We start from the raw sequence: 22,889 nt of genomic DNA, 5'->3' as shown, positions 1-22,889 counted from the left end.
CTCAAAAAAAAAAAAAAAAAAAAAAAAGAAGTATGGGAAGAAGGAGGAGGTGGGAGGGTAACTCAATGGCAACATTTTTTTTGACACTTTTTTTAAAAATTGTAGAGCTATCACATAATTTAAGATATAGTTTAAAAATGATTTTAAAAAATATCCTTATAATCACTACAGAGAATAAGACTAGAACATAACTGCACGTGGTGGCTCACACTTGTAGTCCCATTAGTTTGGGAGGCCAAGGTGGGTGGATTGCTTGAGCCCAGGAGTTTAAGTCCAGCCTGGGCAACATAGTGGAACCTCATCGCTACAAGAAAAAAATACAAAAAGTTTTCTGGGTGTGGTGGTGTGTGCCTGTAGTCCCAGCTACTCAGGAGGCTGAGGTGGGAGGATTACTTGAGCCAGGGAGGTGGACATTGCAGTGAAATGAAATTGCACTACTGTACTCCAGCCTGGGCTACAAAGTGAAAAAAGAAAATACAATTCGCATCCAGAGGTCCCCTTTGTCCCCCTCTGGTCATAACTCCCCTGTTCATTAAAAGTAACTATTGTGGTAAGTTTTTAATAACTCAGATTATTATTTTTTTCCTGGCTATTATGGCATCTTCAACCAGCTTCCACTATAATAATTTTTTTTTTTTAATCCGGGAACACTTGTACTTTATTGAATGCCATTCTAGAAAAATGTGAGGATAAAGGGCTGATACAGGACTTGGCTCTGGGGATAGGGCAAGGAATGGAAGGTGGAGTTCATTGGAAACAGGTCATGGGCAGAGCTGCTGGCCTGGATGCTGCCTCCTGATCTGTTGGTAGATTTGCTAGATCAATGCTGGGATGATGATAAATAGAATGGTCATGATGATGCCCCAAATCAGGGCCCAGACATTCAGGCACTTGGCAGTGGAAGCATAGGCCTGGGCCCCAGCCAGGTCACCAACTATCTTCCTGTCCCTAGACTTCACAGAGTAGGTGAATGCTATGAAGCCCAGGCAGCAGGAGTTTATGAAGAGGGTGTTGAACAGGGACCAGATGACATGGTCGGGCATGGACGTGTCACTGTGGATGTGGATGTTGGGGAGCAGGTTTGTGGGGTGCCCCCAGCACGGCCACCTCATGCTTCTCTCTCAGCATCTCATAGTTAGAGAGTAGCTGCTGTTGGCAGGAGTGAAGAGGGTTTGCACAATGTGGTTCATGGTGTCCAGGGAAGACTGACTGTGGATGGGTTGCTGGGATGGTTCTCAGTGGGTCCTCTCTTTCCCCAGTAGTTTTGATTTCTCTCTGTTTCTCGTTTTTTTGTTGTTGTTTTTAAGATAGAGTGTCGCTCTGTTGCCCAGGCTCTGTTGTTGTGCAGTGGCATGATCCTAGCTCATTGCAATCTCACCTCCTATGCTGAAGGGACTTTCCTGCTTCAGCCTTCCAAGTAGCTGGAACCTCAGACACATGCCACTGTGCCCAGCTGGTTTTTAAATTTTTAGTACAGACAAAGTCTTGCTGTTTTGCCTGGGCTGGTCTTGACCTACTGGGCTTGAGCAGTCTTTCTACCTCAGCCACCCAAAGTGCTGGGATTACTCTCCTCACTGAGTAGTTTCTGAGAGTTAAGCACACCTATGGAGAGACGAGCATCTTTCTGAGCCACTGCACCCGCCTAGACTAACCAGAATTAAAAGACTGAATACTAAGTGTTGCTAAAGATGTGGGGCAATTGGAACGCTCATAAACTCGGGGAGTATAAATGGTACACCTACTTTGAAAAACTAAACATACATATGTACCCCATTATCCAGCAATTTTAATTCAGGTGTATGCCATATAGAAATAGCTACTTAGATCTACCAAAAGACATGTGCATGCATGTTCACAGCAGCCCTATTCATAATGGCTTGTTAGGCTGTACAAGAATGGATAGAGTTCTCCAGAAAAAAAAAAGGGCCGGGCATGTTTTTTTTAGTGGCTCACGCCTGTAATCCTACCACTTTGGGAGGCTGAGGCAGGTGGATCACTTGAGGTCCAGAGTTTGAGAGCAGCCTGACCAACATGGATAAACCCCATCTCTACTAAAAATACAAAATTAGCCAGGTGTGGTAGCGTATGCCTGTAATTCCAGCTACTTGGAAGGCTGAGGCAGGAGATTCACTTGAACCCAGGAGGCGGAGGTTGCAGTGAGCCAAAATCGCACCATCGCACTTCAGCCTGGGCAACAAGAGCAAAACTCTGTCGCCAAAAAAAAAAAAAAAAAAAAAAAAAAACGAAAGAAAAGAATGGATAGAGTTATACTCAAACTAAGGAACCTAGATGGTTGATGCTGTACTAGAGATGAAATGCTGTCACAGTTGTAGTCTGTCAACAGTGCTCCCATGTTGTAAAACAACTCCAGAAGTATTCTGTTCAGGAAGGAGACATTATTCTAAGGGAGAGCTATTGCCTTAAAAATCGGTGTTTGGCCTGAGCAATGATCAAAATATTTTCCTGGTCAACATTGAGAATTGCCCTGAAGGACAGGAGGGAATTTTCAGGTTTTAAAGTCTGCTCATCCTGGGTGTTATTTGCTAAGAACATCCAAGTTAAAATTCTTCGCTGTCAAATGTATCCTAGATTCTTTGATAATGTCAGGTAGCTGGATCTTGATTTGAGTGTATGTGTCACCCAAGAGTAACTTGAGCAGTAACCAAACCTTGTGGTTGCTTTGGCTGGGTAGTTTCTCAGAGTTAAGCATACCTGTGGGGAGTTGAGCATCTGTGTAGCACCTCAGTGTTTGGAATTCTTTCTGAATGTGTTCAGAACTCTGTTTTACTCTTGACAGGACCTTGCCCAAAGCTATAAGTCTGTTGCTTAGAGAGAGATCTTATGGGAGCAGAACTTTGGAGAAAGTTAATATTCCTTTTTTTTTTTTTTTTTTTGAGACGGACTTTCGCTCTTGTTACCCAGGCTGGAGTGCAATGGCACGATCTCGGCTCACTGCAACCTCCGCCTCCCGGGTTCAGGCAATTCTTCTGCCTCAGCCTCCTTAGTAGCTGGGATTACAGGCATGCGCCACCATGCCCAGCTAATTTTTTGTATTTTTAGTAGAGACGGGGTTTCACCAGGATGGTCTTGATCTCTTGACCTCGTGATTCACCCGCCTTGGCCTCCCAAAGTGCTGGGATTACAGGCGTGAGCCACTGCGCCGGGCCCAATATTCCTTTTTAAAATTATTTATTTAAGGAGAAATTCCTAGTGCTAGAAATTATGTTTAGTTTTTAGAGATGGGTTATCACATTAATGTCTAGGCTGGAGTGCAATATCATGATCACAGCTTACTGCAGCCTCAACCTCCCAGGCTCAAGCCATTCTTCTGCCTCAGCCTCCCAAGTAGCTGGGACTACAGGTGCATGCCACCAAAAAACATTAGCCTGATTAATTTTTAAAACTTTTTTGTAGATATGGGGTCTTGCTATGTTTCCCAGTCAGGTCTGGAACTCTTGAGCTCATTGGATCCTCTCTCCTCAGCCTCCCAAAATGCTGAGATTATAGATGTGAGCCACTGTACCTAGCTAATATCCTTTTTTTTTTTTTTTTTTTTTTTTTTTGAGATGGAGCCTCGCTCTGTCACCCAGGCTGGAGTTCAGTGGCGCGATGTCGGCTCACTGCAACCTCCGCCTCCTGGGTTGAAGCGATTCTCCTGCCTCAACCTCTTGAGCAGTTGGGACCGCCGGCGCCTGCCACCATGCCTGGTTTTTTTGTATCTTTAGTAGAGACAGAGTTTCACTGTGTTAGCCAGGATGGTCTTGATCTCCTGACCTTGTGATCCATCCGCCTTGGCCTCCCAAAGTACAGGTGTGAGCCACCATGAGTAGCTGAGATTACAGGCACATGCAACCATGCCTGGCTACTTTTTTTTTTTTTAACTGTCATTATGAACTAATGGATTTAAATGCAGTTGATCTATTTAAGCATTTCAGTTTGACAGAGCGAATGAAGAGAATACTCATTGCTTTCTTGAAAATGATTTAAAAATATTTGGCACCATTAGTGGAAGCTCTATGGAAGTGCCCCTAAGCAAGAAAAAGGGTTTGAAACATTAGAATGAGGAATATGAGTCAGAGTGATTGATTTAAAAAAAAAAAAACTTGAGTGAATTTTATTTATTAAAAGCATCCAGTGGTGCTATAAAGGTAAGTTAAGAAGGAAGATCATTATTGCCTGACAGTATGTGTTGACTCGACTTGTGCCATCTCCTCTCCTTTATGTTCCTGAATTCCAGCTTGAAAGCTGAATGGCTCTATAGTCAAGGCAAGGGGAGAGCATATCGGCCTGGCCAACACATCCAGCTTGTCCAGTATCTGGCTACAGTCTGCCCCCTCACTTCTACACTAGGTCTTCAAACTGCAGAGGATGCCAAACTAGAGAAGATTTTGAGCAAACAGAGGTAAGCCCATTTATTTCTAACAGCTGATGAATTCACAAGTTAAAATACCTCTGAGTCTCTGCTATGGTGTTAGTAGGCCTGAGGCAAGTGCTACAGGCCATATTTCTGGATAATCAGTCCCCTTGTCACTGTAGCAATTCCTGCAGGGAAGCTGAACCGTGTACTGCAGACAGCCAAACAATATGGCATGGGGGAATGGAGAGTTTTTTGTTTGTTTGTTTTTTGTTTTAAAGACAGGGTCTTGGTCTCTTGGTCTATGAGTACAGCTGTACAATTATAACTCACCGCAGCTGAAACTACAGGTGTATGCCACCATGCTTGGCTAATTTTTTGTAGAGATGGGGTCTCACCTTGTTCCTCAGGCTGATCTTAAGTTCTTGGCTTCAAGCAATTCTCCTGCCTTGCCTCCTAAAGTGCTAGGAGTATGTGTGTGAGCTACTATATCTGGCCAGGAAATGGGATGGGATTCTTAAAAAATGTATTTGTTCTTTTTTTTTTTTTTTTTTAAATTGAGACAGAGTCTCAGTCACCAGACTGCAGTGCTGTGGTGTGATTTTGGCTCACTGCAACCTTCATCTCCTGGTTCAAGCGATTCTCACGTCTCAGCCTCCCGAGTAGCTGGGATTACAGGCGTGTGCCATCACGCCCAACTAATTTTTGTATTTTTAGTAGAGATGGGATTTCGCCATGTTAGCCAGGCTGGTCTTGAACTCCTAATCTCAGGTGATCTGCCTGCTTTGGCCTCCCAAAGTGCTGGGATTACAGGCATGAGCCATTGCGTTTGGGCTCACTTTATCATCCAGGCTGGAGCACAGTGTGTGATCTCAGCTCACTGCATCCTCAGTCTCCTGGGCTCAAAAGATCCTTGTACTTCAGACCCCCAAGTAGCTGGGACTGTAGGCACGCACCAGCACGCTCTGGCTAATGTTTTATGATATTTAGAGATGGGGTTTCATCATGTTGCCCAGGCTGTTCTCAAACTCCAGAGCTCCAACGATCCGTGTGCCTCGGCCTCCCAAAGTGCTGGGATTACAGGTGTGCACCACCGTGCCCAACTTATTTGTTCTTTAATGTTGGTGTTTCTTGTGGATTTCTGAATACGTACATTATGAGGTATGTCTGCCTTTAAAAGGTACAGTGAAAAAAAAGAGAAAAAGCATTGCCAGAAGCATTTAATATTTACTTTATCAGAGATCCTGCCTTTAAATGTTTTTGTATGTGTGTATGTGTGCATAGGAGGATGTCTACCTTGGCAATTAAAAAAATAAGTTTTCTTAACCCTCTTTATCCAGTTCTTTCAAATGACGCTTTGAATTTTACAGTGATTAAAAGTGCCTACTTTGAGAACTTGTAAAATTCTACCTTTTTGGCTGGGCGCGGTGGCTCAAGCCTGTAATCCCAGCACTTTGGGAGGCCGAGGTGGGTGGATCACGAGGTCAAGAGATCGAGACCATCCTGGTCAACATGGTGAAACCCCGTCTCTACTAAAAATACAAAAAATTAGCTGGGCATGGTGGCGCGTGCCTGTAATCCCAGCTACTCAGGAGGCTGAGGCAGGAGAATTGCCTGAACCTAGGAGGCGGAGGTTGCGGTGAGCCGAGATCGCGCCATTGCACTCCAACCTGGGTAACAAGAGTGAAACTCTGTCTCAAAAAAAAAAAAAAATTCTACCTTTTTGACATTGTTACCTAGGAAGCAGAAAATCTTTTTTTGGTTTGTGTTAAATCAGACCAGATGTTATTGATTTTTAGGTTTCACCAGAGGCAATTGATGAACCAAAGCCAAAACGAAGAGTTGTCTCCTCTTGTTCCTGTTGAAACCAGGGCATCCCTTATTCCTGAGCATTCAAGCCCTGTTCAGGATTGCCAGATATCCCAGGAAAGTGGTAAGAAATTAATTTCTCTCTGATCCCTTTTCTCCAAGTCATTTAATTTGTTGGGTATCATGAAGCAGAAAAAGGTGCATATTTTCATAATTTTTTGTTAGTTTGCTGACTTTAGTAATAATTTAGATCTTACATATAAGTATGTATATTATAATTACTATATTTCTAATTTTAAGAAACATTTCAAGGACTGCTACCATTTGTATAGACCTGATGCTTTGATTATTCTTATGATTATCACGAGAATTCATTTTCTTAAAGAGGTTTGGTTTGATGTTTTAGGCATATTGGAAGAAATCACTGAGGGCATTTTATTGCATTCTACCCTATTTCAAGGATTAGATTTCATTAAAAGGACATAACTAAAATGTAAATATTTAGTGGTTTAAATGACACTCTGTTGATTCTTCTAGAACCCGTCATTCAAGTCAATTCTTGGGTTGGGATAAGCAGTAATGACGATCAGTTATTTGCGATTAAGAATAATTTTCCAGCCTCTGTACACACTACAAGATATTCTCGAAATGAGCTGCACCTGGAAGACATACAGACAGATGAGGACAAGTTAAATTGTAGTCTTCTCTCTTCAGAGTCTACTTTTATGCCAGTTGCATCAGGACTATCTCCAGTATCACCTACAGTTGAGCTGCGGTTGCAAGGCATTAACTTGGGCCTAGAAGATGATGGTGTTGCAGATGACTCTGTGAAAGGGATGGAAAGCCAGGTATTGGATAAGGAAGAAGAAAAGCCTTTATGGGCTGCAAATGAGAATATGGTTCAAATGATGAAAAGTGAGATCAGTACAGAGGTAAATGAGACAGTTGGGCTTTCTCCTTGTCCTGAGCCAACAATAATCAGCTCTGTCTTGAAGGATGATAACGACAGTCTTACATTTTTTCCTGAGTCAGCTGGACACAGCGTCTCCCATATACAACCAGAAAATAAAGAAACCATATCTAAAGCAACTTCGGAGAAACTTCCTTGCATGGTTTTAACCCAGAGATCTGCTGCTTTGGGACAAGATAAAGTTGCTCTTCAGAAATTAAATGATGCAGCCACCAAGCTTCAGGCCTGTTGGCGGGGCTTTTATGCCAGGAACTACAACCCTCAAGCCAAAGATGTGCGTTATGAAATCCGGCTGCGCAGAATGCAGGAGCACATTGTCTGCTTAACTGATGAAATAAGGAGGTGGGTCAGAAGTGCTGTTGATGCACTGTTTTGTTGGTTTGGGGCTGTCAGACTCTTACAGATGATTGAGAACACTGTGCTTCTGTAATTATAACACTTTTCACAGCATGTAGCCACTGTTGGTTTGCTTGTCTCCTACAGAGACTGTTGGCTCTATCTGCTCCATCTCCATCCCCAGCAAAACACTTGATACATAGATGCAGTGTAGCAATAAATGTTCAATGAACGTGAACTTTATAGGGATCTATAATTCTAAACATAGAATTTGCAATGTACAGCATTGAACATCCCAATCCTGCGACTGGGCACGGTAGCTCATGCCTGTAATCACAGCACTTTGGGAGGCCACTGGGTGGATCACCTGAGGTCATGAGTTCGAGACCAGCCTGATCTACGTGGTGAAACCCCATCTCTACTAAAAATACAAAAAAATTAGCCAGGCATGGTGGCAAGTGCCTGTAATCCCAGCTACCAGGGGGCTGAGGCAGGAGGATCACTTGAACCTGGGAGGTGGAGGTTGCAGTGAGCCAAGATCGTGTCACTGCACTCCATCTTGGGCAACAGAGTGAGACGCTGTCTCAACAACAACAAAAAAAAGAACATTCCACTCCTGCTGAGTTAACCCTTTACTGCACAAGGACCTTCCCAAGAGCAGCTTCAGTGGTGTAGAGGGATGAAGGCCATTTTGAGATGGGTTGAATAGTGAATTAGAGGTAAAGAGTTTGAAGGATGAGTGTGGCCAATTCTTGGAAAGAGTTGTTTTGTGGAGAAGAGAGTCAGTGGTTCCTGGAGGAGAATCTAGAGTGAAGAAATATTCTTTTTTAGGGATGAGATATAGAATGTGTTCATGTGTTAATGGAATAAATAATATAAGGAGGGAAACACTGATGGTGTGACAAAAAAAAAAACAGAAAGGAGAGGAAGAGCAGGATTGCATTTCTTGAGAAGGGAAGAGGAGAAGAAATGCAGCATCGAAGCAGAGGAAGTGGCCTGAGATAGGAGCAGGAGCAGGTAAGGTAGTAGGCTTGACGGTGGAGATGGGAAAAAGTCCTGTCTGATGCTGCTTCTTTTTCAATAATGTGTAAGATGTGGTCAAAACCTGCAAATAAGTAGAAGAGGAGTGAAGGAGGTGTAAGGAGAGAAGTATGAGGTGTGAGGTGGTCATCTTAAAGATGACCTTATGAGGAAAATGGAGGAAGGTTGCTGGATAATGTGAGAAAACACTTAAAAGTGCAAAGCAATAGATCAGGTTGTATGATTTTCATCAGCAATTCTTAGCTATTCTCTTCTGATGCAGGCATGGTTCATTTGGTTAAGCCAGAAATTATTTTTTTTTCCTAGGTGATATTGTGGAGAGAGTGAGGGAAGGGCAAGAGAGCTAAAGATATTTCAGAGGAAGTAATAACGATAGATCTTAGATTTTATATTTTTTTGAGACAGGGTCTTACTCTGTTACTGAGGCGGGAGTGTAGTGGCATGATCATAGCTCACTGTAACCTTGAATTTTTAGGTTCAAGTGATTCTCTCACTTCAGGCTCCCAAGTAGCTGGGACTGTATGCATGCACCACCATGCCTAGCTAATTAAAAAATTCTTTTCTTTTAGAGATGAAGTCTATGTTGCCCAGGCTATTCTTGAACTCCTGGGCAAAAGCAATGCTCTTGCCTCAGCCTCCGAAAGTTCTGGGATTACAGGTGTGAGTCACCTTGCTGGCTGAAATTTTACTTATTTTTATTTTTTCCAAAATTTTTTTGAGATGGAGTCTCGCTCTTGTTACCCAGGCTGAAGTGCAATGGCACTATCTCAGCTCATTGCAACCTCTGCCTCCCAGATTCAAGTGATTCTCCTGCCTCAGCCTCCCAAGTAACTGGGATTATAGGCACCTGGCACCACGCCTGGCTAATTTTTTTTTTGGGTTTTTAGTAGAGATGAGGTTTCACCGTGTAGGCCAGGCTGCTGTCAAACTCCTGACCTCAGGTGATCCGCCCACCTAGGCCTCCCAAACTGCTGGGATTGCAGGTGTGAGCCACTGTGCCTGGCCTGGGTGGAATTTTAAATGCGGTAAGAGGGAAGTGAAGGCAGGAGGGAAGGATCATTAGACTGGAGGTCTAGACTGTTGCAGTGGGGTACAACAGCAAGTGAACTGGGAGGATAGGAAGTAGTGGTTGGTGTTGGGTGTTTAGAACCACTTCTGATAGTGGTGCTGTCAAATGATTTGGCCTAGAGTGAGACTATGACAATGGGTGACTGACATTGGGTGGATTATTGTTAGAGCATCCATGTGAATGTTGAAGTCTCCAAAAATGATGACAGGAGTGGGGCAAAGAGAAAGCCTGGTGCTGAGACTTCAGTGAACGGGAGCGGAGGGTGAGAGGTCAGTACTTGACAAAGAATTTTGGGAAATTGCAGGATGGCAGGAGTTAAAGGAGGGAGATGAAGAATCATTTGAAAACTGCAGTGAGAAGCAATCTTCCAACCCTGATGAGTGTGAGGGAAAAATAGCTTCCACTTAGAGGGCTATAGTGCTCTCAGAAGTGGATCTGCTTTGGACAAGGAAAAGTTTAGAGAGAGGTGAAGTATGTAAGTGAGTTTGCGGATTATAATTCAAGAGCTCTAGATGGCATAGGAGAAAGGCTTGAGGGGCTATAGAAAGTGGGTAATTGGGTCAGAGGTGTGAAACAAAATGCTGTTGACAGTTTGGGTGATAATGGATCACTAAAGGAGGAGCCTTAGGTTTGTGAAAATCCTAAGTATGGAGAGAACAGCAGTGAGCCCAGAGCTAAGACTTTAATGAATGAGGAATAATGGATGGGAGGTCTCTTGTCAGCAAGCAGTAGATCAGAGACCTGCACACACAGAAAAGCGAAGTTTGATGGGATTAGTCTTTAGGAGAGAGTGTTTCAGGCTGTGATCATGAGTACTTAAGTGTGACCCTTCATCGTTTTGGATGCTTTGGGTAACCACTCCTTTTTGCACTTTCTGTTCCTTTGGTATGTTTGGCTGAGAAATTGAAGCCAGACAAAAAGCATTTTAACATTTTATTTCTTATTACTGGAAATAATTTGTAGAACTAATACCTGAATTTCAGTCATATCTCATTTGGCTTCTACTTTGAGTCACAGTTCAAAATTAAGTTTTGTGATGCCACTTATAAAACTGTTCCATTTTGATTCTGAAGTTAAAAAAATAAAAATAAAATAAGGTTTTAAGTTAGATATTGTAACAATGGTAAAGATAACTTAGATTATTAATCTATTTACAATGCATGCGTTTATTAGTTGTAACAGGAAGTATGAGTCAAAGCACTCTTCCTTACGTCAATAATGTGTTTTGAATTATTGTAGGTTACGAAAAGAAAGAGATGAAGAACGTGTTAAAAAATTTGTACAAGAAGAAGCTTTCAGATTTCTTTGGAACCAGGTAAACACCCTCCTCCTGATTTACCTCATATATAATCAAATAAAAATTCCATATTCATTGAGATAATCATAGAGTACTCAGGTGTATTAAGCACTCTTGCTCAAGGTTAAGGGTATGGTTTGTGTCCTTTGCCACTAACTCTAAACTAGGACAGTGAATTTTTTTTTTTTTTTTTTTTTGAGACGGAGTTTTGCCCTTGTTGCCCTGGCTAGAGTGCTATGGCGCAGTCTCACCTCACCACAACCTCTGCCTCCTGGGTTCAAGCGATTCTCCTGCCTCAGCCTCCTGAGTAGCTGGGATTACAGGCCTGCACCCCCACGCCCAGCTAAATTTGTATTTTTAGTAGAGATGGGGCTTCTCCATGTTGTTCAGGCTGGTCTTGAACTCCTGACCTCAAGTGATCCACCCACCTTGGCCTCCCAAAATGCTGGGGTTACAGGCGTAAGCCAGCGCACCAGGCCAGGACAATGAATTTTGTTGCATTTTATTTAATCTGAAGAAAAATATTCTGACAATTTTGACAAGAAAGACAAAATAATATAAAGCAGGAGGAAAGTGGCTTAATTGAAGGCTGTTACAGCTTTCCAATATATACAACAACCCCAATTTGAAGTTTTATGCAGCTATCTATCTATCTTTTGGGAATATTTGAATGAAAGGTGATTAAGATGGTATATGGCTACAATATGCATATCCTAAAAAGTATACATAACTGTACCGGAGAGTCTTTGAATCCTGTAACACCATACTTTAGGGACAATTTAGGCAATTAATTTTACTAGCATTGTATCATATCAAATACTTATTGATGATAATTTCTTGGGAATATTTTAATAAAATTTTCATTTCTTTTTTATAGAAATAGGGTCTTGCTGTATTGCCCAGGTTGGTCTCAAACTCCTGGGCTCAAGCAGTCTTCCCTCCTCAGCTTCCCAAAGTGAGCCATATCACCTGGCCAAATTTGTTATAATAGGATTTGACCTATAAAATGAAAAAATAATTGTTGATTTGTAAGGTTTTGTAGTTACCAACAATAGAGGAATGGTTAAGTTATACAATGATAATACTGTGGAATACCATGGAACAGTTAAAAAGAATAAGGCAATAGTATGGACCGACATGGAAAAATCTCCAAAATAATACTGGTTAGTGAAAAAACAGCAGTAGCACACCACAGCCTTGAACTCCTCAAGTGATCCTTCTGCTGCAGCCTCCCGAGTAGCTGGGACTACAGACACACACCAGTTTGTCCAGCTTCCCTGTGTATTTAAAAATACTGCCTAGAAAAGAGTCTGGAAGGGTATGCATCAAGTTGCTGTCAGTAATTAACTTGGAGGGGGGTCAAAAGGAAACTAAAAACTGTACATATTGCTTTCTTGTCTGCAGTTTTTACAGTAAAATTTTGGAATTTTTGTTATACTTTAGAAATATAGAGGTCATATTATCAAGAATTTGATATATTTTTAGGTATTTTAGCAAGTTGCATATACTGTATTATTAGATAATATTTCAAAACTCTAATCTCTACCTGGGTATCTAAAGTGAGACTTATTTTACAGGATCTACTTCTATCAAGGGTTCTAATCTGTCTTACCGAATAGATCTCATTATGTATTGAATACATGATTAACCCCTTAGCTAGACATGTACTGTTGTGCTTCTGGCTGTTTTTCTGGTAGAAGCAAGAGAATTGCTTTCACCCATCCCTACTTTGGGTGAGGGCCTTTTGTTACCAGGAACATGTTCTATTTGTGCCAGCGTGGTTTAGGCTTGGGGTGCTATGGAAAAGATAAAGGGAGTCAGCAGTTTCTAGTTCCAGTTCTATCGTTTGCCAACTTCGTGACTACTGGACAAAAAGATCTTGAAGGAAAATTGTAAAATAGACAGGAGGGGTGTGGTGGCTTATGCTTGTAATCCCAGCACTTGGGAGGCTGAGGCTGGAGGACTGCTTGAGCCCAGGAGTTCAAGACCATCCTGGGCAGCAAAGTGAGACACCCCATCTCTACAAAAAAATTTTAAAAATTAGCCAGACATGGTGATAGGCACCTGGAGTCCCAGCTACTTAGGAGGCAGAGGTGGGAGGATCATTCGAGCCCAGGAGGTTGAGACTGCAATGAGCCATGATCATGCCGCTGCACTCCAGCCTGGGTGACAGAGTGAGACCCTGTCTCAAAAACAAACAAACCCAGACACTTTTTGTTTTATAACATGACTGTATTTTCTGGTTTATAGGTAAGGTCTCTACAGGTTTGGCAACAGACAATGGACCAGCGTCTAAGTTCCTGCCATATTGATGTTCCTCCTATATCAAGTACTCTTGTGCCATCTAAACCTCCATTATTTACCCAAAGCCAGGAGTCCTCTTCTGATCAAAATGCTGATTGGTTCACTGCTTCTGATGTAGCTCCTCAAGAGAAATCATTACCAGATTTTCCAGACTCTGGTTTTCATTCCTCTCTAGCAGAACAAGTTCACTCTATGCAGGATTCTTTGGATTTTGAAAAAAGTTCCACAGAAGGCAGTGAAAGCTCCATAATGGGGAATTCCATTGACACAGTTAGATATGGCAAAGAATCAGATTTAGGGGATGTTAGTGAAGAACATGGTGAATGGAATAAGGAAAGCTCAAATAATGAGCAGGACAATAGTCTGCTTGAACAATATTTAACTTCAGTTCAACAGCTAGAAGATGCTGATGAAAGGACCAATTTTGATAAAGAGACAGGAGATAATAAACTTGACATTGCTTGTTTCCCAGTACAGTTAGATACCTTGTGTGATGGTGCTTCTGTAGATGAGAGTCATGGCATTCCTCCTACTTCGCAAGGTGAAATTAGCCAGACACAAGAGAATTCTAAATTAAATGCAGAAGTGCAAGGGCAGCAGTCAGAATGTGATTCTACGTTTCAGGTATTGCATGTTGGTATTACTGTGTAGAATGTCATGGTCTTTTGGGAAGCAGATATCCACTTAACTTTTCTTAAAAATACTTTCAGCTGCCTTTTTTTTTTGGAGGGGAGTACTCCCTAACCCTAATTTTGTTACTATTTATATAGGATTTGTATTCATGTCTCATATTTTTCAGATTCTAGGTATTGAGCTGAGTTTTTGTTTTGATTTTGTACATGCAGCTTTTTACTTAGCTGTAATGTACCAAACTATTTATATTGAAAGCTATATGCACTTTATTTCTTCACTAAATTGCATCAGCAATATTCCTGTTTCTTTCATGTACCCATGTACTTTCAAAAATAAGTTAGAATATATTAAAGAAAATAGAAAAAATTACCTTAAATATATGAATTTTCACCCTTCTGTATCTGAGAAAATTAACTATATAGTAAGGAATGAAATTTGATAACGTAAATATAAATTGGAAATGTGAGGATTGCGAACTATTGAAATTTGCCAATCGCCTTGGTGTAAAAATGTTTTTTTAAATCCTTTTTTCATCCTTTCTGAGCCAAGGAAAGCCTTTCTATAAGCAAATTAAGGAAGAAAAGGTAGGATTATAGGATTTCTCAGTGGGGATGATTAAATTGTCTCATGGAAAACTTCAGTTAATGTCATGCATCAGTTTTTTTGTTTGTTTGTTTTTGAAACGGAATCTCGCTCTGTCACCAGACTGAAGTGCAGTGGCATGATCTCAGCTCACTGCAACCTCCGCCTGCTGGGTTCAAGCGAGTCTCCTGCCTCAGCCTTTCATGTAGCTGGGACTACAGGTGTGTGCCACCACGCCCAGCTAATTTTTGTATTTTTAGTAGAGATGGGGTTTCACCATATTGGCCAGAATGGTCTTGATCTGCCTGCCTTGGCCAACAAAGTTCTGGGATTACAGGTGTGAGCCACCACGCCTGGCCATCAGTTTTAACATATGAAGTAAAGTGTTCTATCCCAGATTAAAGTCAAGCTTACTTAGGTAACACAAGGATATTTCACTTAGATATGAAGAAAGGAAACACTAGTCTCCATTCACTTGAAATACTGTCATGGCAAATATGTATCCTTTCATTAAGTGCTTTTTCACCCTATAGATAAGCATTTATGTGCCAATATATTGTCAGAAATTAATGTATGTTTATCTCCTCTGTTCCTGCTTATATTTACTAATGTATTTCAGCAGAAGGTCCACGACTATTCACTTCAGTTTTGACCTCTGTCCCATAGTGAAGAACATTTAAAATAATACGAGTGGTCGAATATGAATGACTTTTTAGGAACTGCTTTTTGTCTAATCTGAAAAAGTGCCACATTCAGAAGACAATTTAATGATGCTTAAGAAATAATAAACCTCACTTTACTTGTTAAAAAGATATATATGTCTGCAACTTCAGGGAGAAATAAGATTGTGTTTGAATATTGTAGGTAGATGCATTTGTAATTAAGAATAATGTCATTGAACAACATGTATTTGGTTTCCCCCAACTTATAGACATACAAGTATTTAAAACTATGGCAATACACAAGTCATCTCTAAATTTAGGTGCTAAATATCTATTAATTATTCTGTTGTGGTCATTCGGTGCCCTTCTTTGAAGTTACATAAAATAAAAACATCTGATCCTTCAAGAATAAAGTTGAGGATCACATGGTACGTGGCATTTGTTGTTGTTTTTAAAGAGATGGAGTCTGGCTCTGTTGGTGCAGTACCATGATCATAGTTCACTTTAACCTCGAAGTCCTGGCTCAAGTGATTCTCCTGCTTCAGCCTCCCGAGTATGTGGGACTACAAGCAGGAGCCACTGCTCCCAGCTCATGGTATTTGTTGATAGTCATAACATTTCTCCTGTATGGTAAGATGTATTTTTCTCTGTTTATAAATATGTAGCACTCAGGTTGAGAAGACTTGGATTTTATTCTTAGAAATCCAGATTCCCTTGAAAAGGAAATGTTTTCTGTTTCTTATATTATAAATAAAACAGTAATCTTACCTTCAGAAGGATTTTCCTTAGTGAAACGTGTAACATTGAATGCATGTTAAATAAAAATGGAATTTCTAACTTTTTCAATAGTGCTAATTATCTTTTCTGAATGATTTTGGATGTCTTCTTAAATATACCCTATTTTTCTATTTTACAGTTAAGTGCCTCACTTGCTGTCCATTGTTAGACAAAGAAAAACCAATTTGCACTGCACTAGTAAAAATACTACTTTATAGATTCGTTTTTCATAGAAGCGGCTGGACTGTCATGATTCAGTGTTGCCTAACTAGGTTTCTGCTAACACCCTCTCCTTCCTGTCTTTTTAAAGTAATTGCAAAACACAACTAAATTCATTTGATCATCAGCATTTGTCAGCAGGATTTGCTTTTTTGCCTTTGCCTTGTTTCTCTAACCCATAAATAGTACTTAGCATGCTTTTATTAAAAATTTGGCAGAATATGGTAATTATTAATATTCTGTTCTTTGTATTTAACTTTTACTAGTGTTTAGAAGTGTAAGAATATTAAATAGACCCTTCCTTAACTGTACATATTATCTTGAATGTAGATAAAATGAAAATAATGTGAATTAGAATGTAGGAAAACTGGCATAGAATTAGTACATTTAATGGGTTTACATTATACTTTTAAAGTGATTTATATAATTAAGATATTTGGTTTCAACTCTATGGGCTATTCTTTGGTCTGGCTGAAGAGGGAATGGGTCTGGTAAAGTTTGGGAAGTTGAGCTTTGAACATGGTCGTTGTGTTTTTTTCTGACAAGGAGAGGCTTAGTTTAGCTGTGCTGCTTTAGTAAACATCAGTTCTCTTGATTTATGCAAGATTCAGTTTATCAGTTAAGAATTCCTGCGGAAGCACAGAGTCATACTATGTGAGAGTTGGAAGGAAGCTTAAGATATTTGTGTTTGAATCTCTTTGTTTCAAAGATGAAACTGAAGCACAGCATGTTAAATGACTTGTCTAAGGTCATAGCTAGTTAGTAGTCAATAAACTGTGAAAACCTATATGCTACTATATCCAAAATGTTATTATGTCCTCTTAACCTTTACTTTTAGTCAGTAAGGAAATCGCTGCATATTTTTCATTCTCTTTGAAAGAGGAAAAAGACTTATAACAGAGCTACAACTCTATCACTCATAGAGTTGCTTGTAGAAAATAATTCCTTCCCCTCAGTGAATTTTCTTCAAGAACTGTGACTTATTAAAATGGTTTCAAAAGAGCAATAGAGTGGAAATTAAAGTTTTAGAAAAGATATTGGGTGTGGTGGTTGATGACTGTAATTCCAGTGCTTTTGGAGGCCAAGGCCGGTGGATCACTTGAGGCCAGGAGTTCAAGACCAGCCTGGACAGCATAGCAAGACCCCCCTCTCTAAAAAAACAAAAATTCTGTAAAGAATAACTACATTTTGGAGTTAATTTATTTGATGACAGGCAGTATGACAGGTTGCTGAGATATATAAAATTTTATAGAGAACTGGTGAGTTTGATTACATTTTATCTTTAGTTTTATAGAACAATAGATGTTAAAATTTTAACTCTCTTGGTGTGCAGAAAGCTCTAATCATGACAGTTGATAATATGCAAGTTGGCTTTATAAGTTTAATTATAAAAGGCTTGACAATATGCATGTTTTAGGAAAATGATCATTTATTTAGTCATATAATTGTTAGTATATATGTAAATAACTTTATTCTTGAATAATGTGGGTGCCATCTTGAGTGTATGTTTTTATTTGTTTTGGATTATTTTTTGTATACAAACACCATAATAGTGTGTTTTCCTGTTATCTACTTAAGACAAGTCTAGTTCTACTTTTTACCAATAATTTCAGCAAAATACAGGTTTAATATATTAGACTATATCCCTTGGTATTTTTTGTATGTGTGCAAAGTCTTAGAATTGGATATATAGCATTGATAATAAAAACATAAAACTTTTTTTTCTGGAGAATTAAGACAGTAAAAATTAAAAATAGAATGAATATGATCATTTTCCCATCATAAAGGAAAGAAGAGACTTTTTATTTATTTATTTTTTTTTCGAGATGGCATTTCACTCTTGTCACCCAGGCTGGAGTGCAATGGTGTGATCTTGGCTCATTGCAACCTCCACCTCCCTGGTACAAATGATTTTCCTGCCTCAGCTTCCCCAGTAGCTGGGATTACAGGTGTCCACCATAACGCCCGGCTAATTTTTTTGTATTTTAAATAGAGATGGGGTTTCACCATGTTGTCCAGGCTGGTCTCGAACTCCTGATGTCAAGTGATCCACCTGCTTTGGCCTCCCAAAGTGCTGAGATTACAGGTGTGAGCCACTGTGCCTGACTGAAACTTCATTGTTTAATGCATATCTTTATTTTTTTCCAAACACCAACTTGAACCAGAGTATATTTTTATTTTGCCACATACCTTTAAAAGATATTTATTGTGTCATTATATAATGTTTTAAATGTTAAATATATGATAGCTTATTCCTGAAGTGAAGCAGAAAGGATCTGTAAGGAACATTCTAAACATTTTTAATGGCATTGCTTTTACTGATCAAGCTTGTGCCACATTAAAGTTAAAAGTCAAATAAATCAGTCCTCATAGCCTTGGAAAGAAACAGATAATTGTCTTTTTAAAATTAGGTGTTTTTTATCTGTGGATGAATGGAAATCACACTGAATTTTAATTGTTATTTATTTTAGTGGATAGCAGGAATAATCCTGTAGTTAGTTTTGTTCATTTTCTTTTTTTCTTTTTTCTTGAGATGGAGTCTCATTCTGTCGCCAGGCTGGAGTGCAGTGGTACAATCTCCACTCATTGCAACCCCTGCCCCATGGGTTCAGGCGATTCTCCTGCCTCAGCCTCCCGAGTAGCTGGGATTACAGGCGTGTGCCACCATGCCCAGCTAATCTTTGTTTTTTTAGTAGACACAGGGTTTTACCATGTTGGCCAGGATGGTCTCGATCTCTTGACCTCATGATCCACCCGCCTCGGCCTCCCAAAGTGCTGGGATTACAGGCATGAGCCACTGCACCTGGCATTGTTCATTTTCTAATTAAAGCTCTTTGACTCTTTTGTAATAATTTTAATGTTGACAATAAGAGTTTAAAAATAATTTCATTTTGGACTGTATTTAAATTTTTCTTTAATTTTGTTGTATAACTAGTAAATGATTTAAAGTGATTATGATCTGTTTTATGAAGGCTTACTATTATGTATTGTACTTATTTAATTTGTATTTGAGTCTCTCTAATTTTAAATAAAAGGTTTATACATTTGAGTGCTTCATCTGTTTATTTTAGTGATTAGTAGTAATGATTGTTACTCATTGTGCCTATAATTAATGGATAAAGTTTAGAATAAATTGCAAATAGAACTCTACTAAGCAATGTCCAGAGTATTCTCATTATATAAGTGACTTTACAATAAAACAGCTCTTGCCTTATGAAAATGGATATGAAGTGGAAGGAATACTAATTTAGTTTTATTCAGTATAAATTTCATTACCTCTAGATACTCACTAGAATTCTCTAGACAGAGAAGAGCACTTCAAACAGCATAGATGACATTGTCCAGGGTTAGTGAGGAAGTTGAGTAGAAGCCCTCTCATTTGACACTATTGACTGGTTGGTTGGTGAATTAAAAAAAATTACAGCAGGGAATCATAAAAGTGTATATATATATATGTATCTATCTATATATATGTATCTATATATAAACTTTAAAAAGTACCATATATATATAAAGTACCATAAACTTTAAAATATTTTTATTGAAATATAATTGGCATATTTAAAGTGGACATTTAAAGGCATAATTATTTTTAATTTTTATTTCACTTTTAAAAAATTCTTAAGGCATATTCAAAGTTGCATATTTAAAGTGGACAATTTGGCTGGTTGTGGTGGCTCACGCCTGTAATCCCAGCACTTTGAGAGGCCAAAGCGGCTGGATCACCTGAGGTCAAGAGTTCAAGACCAGCCTGATTGACAAGGTTAAACCCTGTCTCTACTAAAAATACAAAATTAGCCAGGCATGGTGGTGCATGCCTATAATTCCAGCTACTTGGAGGCTGAGGCAGGAGAATCACTTGAACCCAGGAGGCGGAGGTTGCAGTCAGCTGAGAGATTGTGCTGTTGTACTCCTCCAGCCTGGATGACAGAATAATACTCTGTCTCAAAAAAGAAAAAGAAAAGTTGACAATTTGATAAATTTTGACATATTGTACTCATAAAACCATCACAACAATCAAGATGGCAAACATATCTATTATCTCCAAGAGATTCTTCGTTCCCTTCATGACACCTCCTATTTTGTCTGGTTTCTTTACTCAGCCTCATTATTTGAGATTCATCTGATTGCTTTCTGAGTAATATTTCACTGTATGTATTTGCCGTAATTTGTTTATCCATTAATCTGCTGATAGACATTTGGGTTGTTTGTAGATTTTGGCTATTAGAACTGAAGCTGCTGTGAGCATTTGTGAATAAGTCTTTGTATGAACATATATTTTCATTTTTCTTGGGTAAATACCTAGAAGTGGAATGGCTGGATCTTACAGTAGGTATATGTTTAACTTTTTAAGAAACTGCCGAACCAATTTTGTTTTCCAAAGTAGCTGTAGCATTTTGCATTCCCACTAGCAGTATAGGATGGTTCCAGTTTTTCTGCATCCTTACTAACATTTGGTATGATCAGTCTTTTTAATTTTGGCCATTCTAGTGGCTACATAGTAGTATTTCAATGTGGTTTTATGTTTCCCTAATGACTAATGATGTGTAGCATCTTTTGTCATTGTGTGTATCTTTGGTTAAGTGTTCCTAAATTTGAAATATTGAAACAATTTACTCATCAAAAAAAAAAAAAAAAATGGGGGCCAGGCGCAGTGGCTCACACCTGTAAATCCCAGCACTTTGGGATGCCAAGGCGGGCGGATCACTTGAGGTGAGGAGTTTGAGACCAGCCAGGCCAACATGCTGAGACTCATCTCTACTAAAAGTAACAAAAATTAGCTGAGTGTGGTGGTGTGCACCTGTAATCCCAGCTACTCTAGAGGCAGAGGCAGGAGAATCACCTGAACCCGGGAGGCAGAGGTTGTAGTGGGCCAAGATTGCACCACTGTACTCCAGCCTGGGTAACAGAGTGAGACTCTATCTAAAAAATAAAATAAATAAAAATGAAATTGGGTTCTCTGTCTCTTTATTTTAAGTTGTCAGAATTATTTAGGCTGGGAGCGGTGGCTCATGCCTGTAATCCCAGCACTTTGGGAGGCCAAGGCAGGCGGATCATGGTGTCAAGAAATCGAAACCATCCTGGTTCATACGGTGAAACCCCATCTCTACTAAAAATACAAAAAATTAGCCGGGCATGGTGGCAGGAGCCTGTAGTCCCAACTACTCGGGAAAGTGAGACAGGAGAATCGCTTGAACCCAGGAGGTGGAGGTTGTAGTCAGCTGAGATTGCGCCACCCACTGCAGTCCAGCCTGGGTGACAGAGCAAGACTGTCTCAAAAAAACAAAAAAAAGAGGGGGAAAAGAATTATTTATACAGCCTACGCACAAGTCCTTAAACAAATATGAAACATTTTGTCTCATTCTGTGGGTTACCTTTTCACGTTCATAATCATGCTTTTTGAAGAGAAAAGGGTTAAGATTTTGATGAAGTCTAATATGCCAATTTAAAAAAATAGTTTGTGGCCGGGCGCGGTGGCTCAAGCCTGTAATCCCAGCACTTTGGGAGGCCGAGGTGGGTGGATCACGAGGTCAAGAGATCGAGACCATCCTGGTCAATACGGTGAAACCCCGTCTCTACTAAAAATACAAAAAAATTAGCTGGGCATGGTGGCACGTGCCTGTAATCCCAGCTACTCAGGAGGCTGAGGCAGGAGAATTGCCTGAACCCAGGAGGCGGAGGTTGCGGTGAGCCGAGATCGCGCCATTGCACTCCAGCCTGGGTAACAAGAGCGAAACTCCGTCCCCTCCAAAAAAAAAAACAAAAAAAGTTTGTGCTTTTGGTGTTGTGTTTAAGAAATCTTTGCCATACTCAAGGCCACAAAGATTCTAAGTTTTTTTCTAGGCATTTTTTCTAGCTCTTACATTGAAACCTATGATCCATTTCATGTTAAATTTTGTATATAGTACAAGATAAAGTTTGAGGTTTCTTGGTTATTTATATACGGTTATCCAGCTATCCAGCACCATTTGTTTAAAAAGATTGTTTTTCCCCCATTTAACTGCATTGGGACCTTTGCAAAAATCACTGGCCATTTATATATGAATATATGGATTTCTGGATTGTCTTGTGTTCCAGTGATTTATTTAGGTTTCATTTCTACACTGTCTTCGTTACTTTAGTTTTATATTATTTATTTATTTACTATAGTTTTATCCTAAGTCTTGAAATCAGGTAGTGTTTGAGTTCTTTTGTTTTTTCCTAATGTTTTCTTTGAGTACAGATGCTGTGTAGTTCTGGGTCTAAATTTTACCTACAATGCACCATTTCCATTTTTAGTTTCTTTTAAAATAGAGTGAAAATTTAAAAACATGTATAAAGCCATTGGAATGCAGAATACTTCTAGGTTTTTATAATTTCTCCATCTGATTTTTGACAGATTTCTTGTCCATACCTAACTCAATTGCAGCTTTTTTTTTTTTTTTTTTTTTTTTTTTTTTTTTTTTCCTTTTTAAGCAATTCACTTTTGAGTCTTTCTGAAACACTCAACTTTGTTTTCCTTGAATATTTTATCTTTTTACACTAGATTTCAAAGGTTCTCATAATAAGTACTTAGATTATATGATTATAATCACATTATAACTGGAATAAACTGGTTTAGAACCAAATACAACTCAAATTGGTGGGAGTGGAAGTCCACATTCTGGAGAGGGAGTAAAAAGTCAGTCAGTAGGATAGCAAAGCTTTTCTTGTATTCTTTCATCTATCTTTGAAGGAAAAGAAAACCTTTTTGCCTCAAACAATTGAAGCTGATTCCCAGTTTGGTGATGAGGTGGATGTTGGTGATTCATCAGATAGTATTGAATTAGCAAAAGTATTGGTTCCCAAACTTTCTG

The 22,889-nt window shown here is 39.5% G+C and overlaps 1 protein-coding gene and 1 long non-coding RNA gene across 7 annotated transcripts in view; one reads left to right on the top strand and one right to left on the bottom strand.

Annotated features, from left to right (window-relative positions):
- Positions 1 to 22,889, top strand: part of CEP97 (centrosomal protein 97) — a 46,937-nt gene that overhangs the window by 19,290 nt on the left and 4,758 nt on the right. For 3 of the 6 annotated variants that reach the window (XM_032299233.1, XM_032299236.1, XM_032299231.1), the window contains 5 exons: positions 4,238 to 4,402; positions 6,154 to 6,287; positions 6,701 to 7,475; positions 10,819 to 10,894; positions 13,127 to 13,969. In XM_032299233.1, coding sequence (XP_032155124.1) covers positions 4,238 to 4,402; positions 6,154 to 6,287; positions 6,701 to 7,475; positions 10,819 to 10,894; positions 13,127 to 13,831 — 1,855 coding nt within the window. In that variant the 3' untranslated portion in view covers positions 13,832 to 13,969. Of the gene's footprint in view, positions 1 to 4,237; positions 4,403 to 6,153; positions 6,288 to 6,700; positions 7,476 to 10,818; positions 10,895 to 13,126; positions 13,970 to 22,889 lie in introns of those variants that run through there. The other 3 variants (XM_032299235.1, XM_032299234.1, XR_004275491.1) reach the window with 2 other exon arrangements.
- On the bottom strand, positions 5,692 to 6,184 carry LOC116565538. Its single transcript, XR_004275492.1, has 2 exons — positions 6,074 to 6,184; positions 5,692 to 5,764 (listed from the first exon to the last, which is right to left on the bottom strand). It is a non-coding gene; the product is annotated as an uncharacterized LOC116565538 (long non-coding RNA).

The sequence above is a fragment of the Sapajus apella genome, unplaced genomic scaffold (assembly GCF_009761245.1).
Source record: "Sapajus apella isolate SASKATOON/1434 unplaced genomic scaffold, GSC_monkey_1.0 scaffold40, whole genome shotgun sequence".
NCBI classification, from domain to species: domain Eukaryota; kingdom Metazoa; phylum Chordata; class Mammalia; order Primates; family Cebidae; genus Sapajus; species Sapajus apella.
This window is presented reverse-complemented; position numbering and strand designations above follow the sequence as displayed.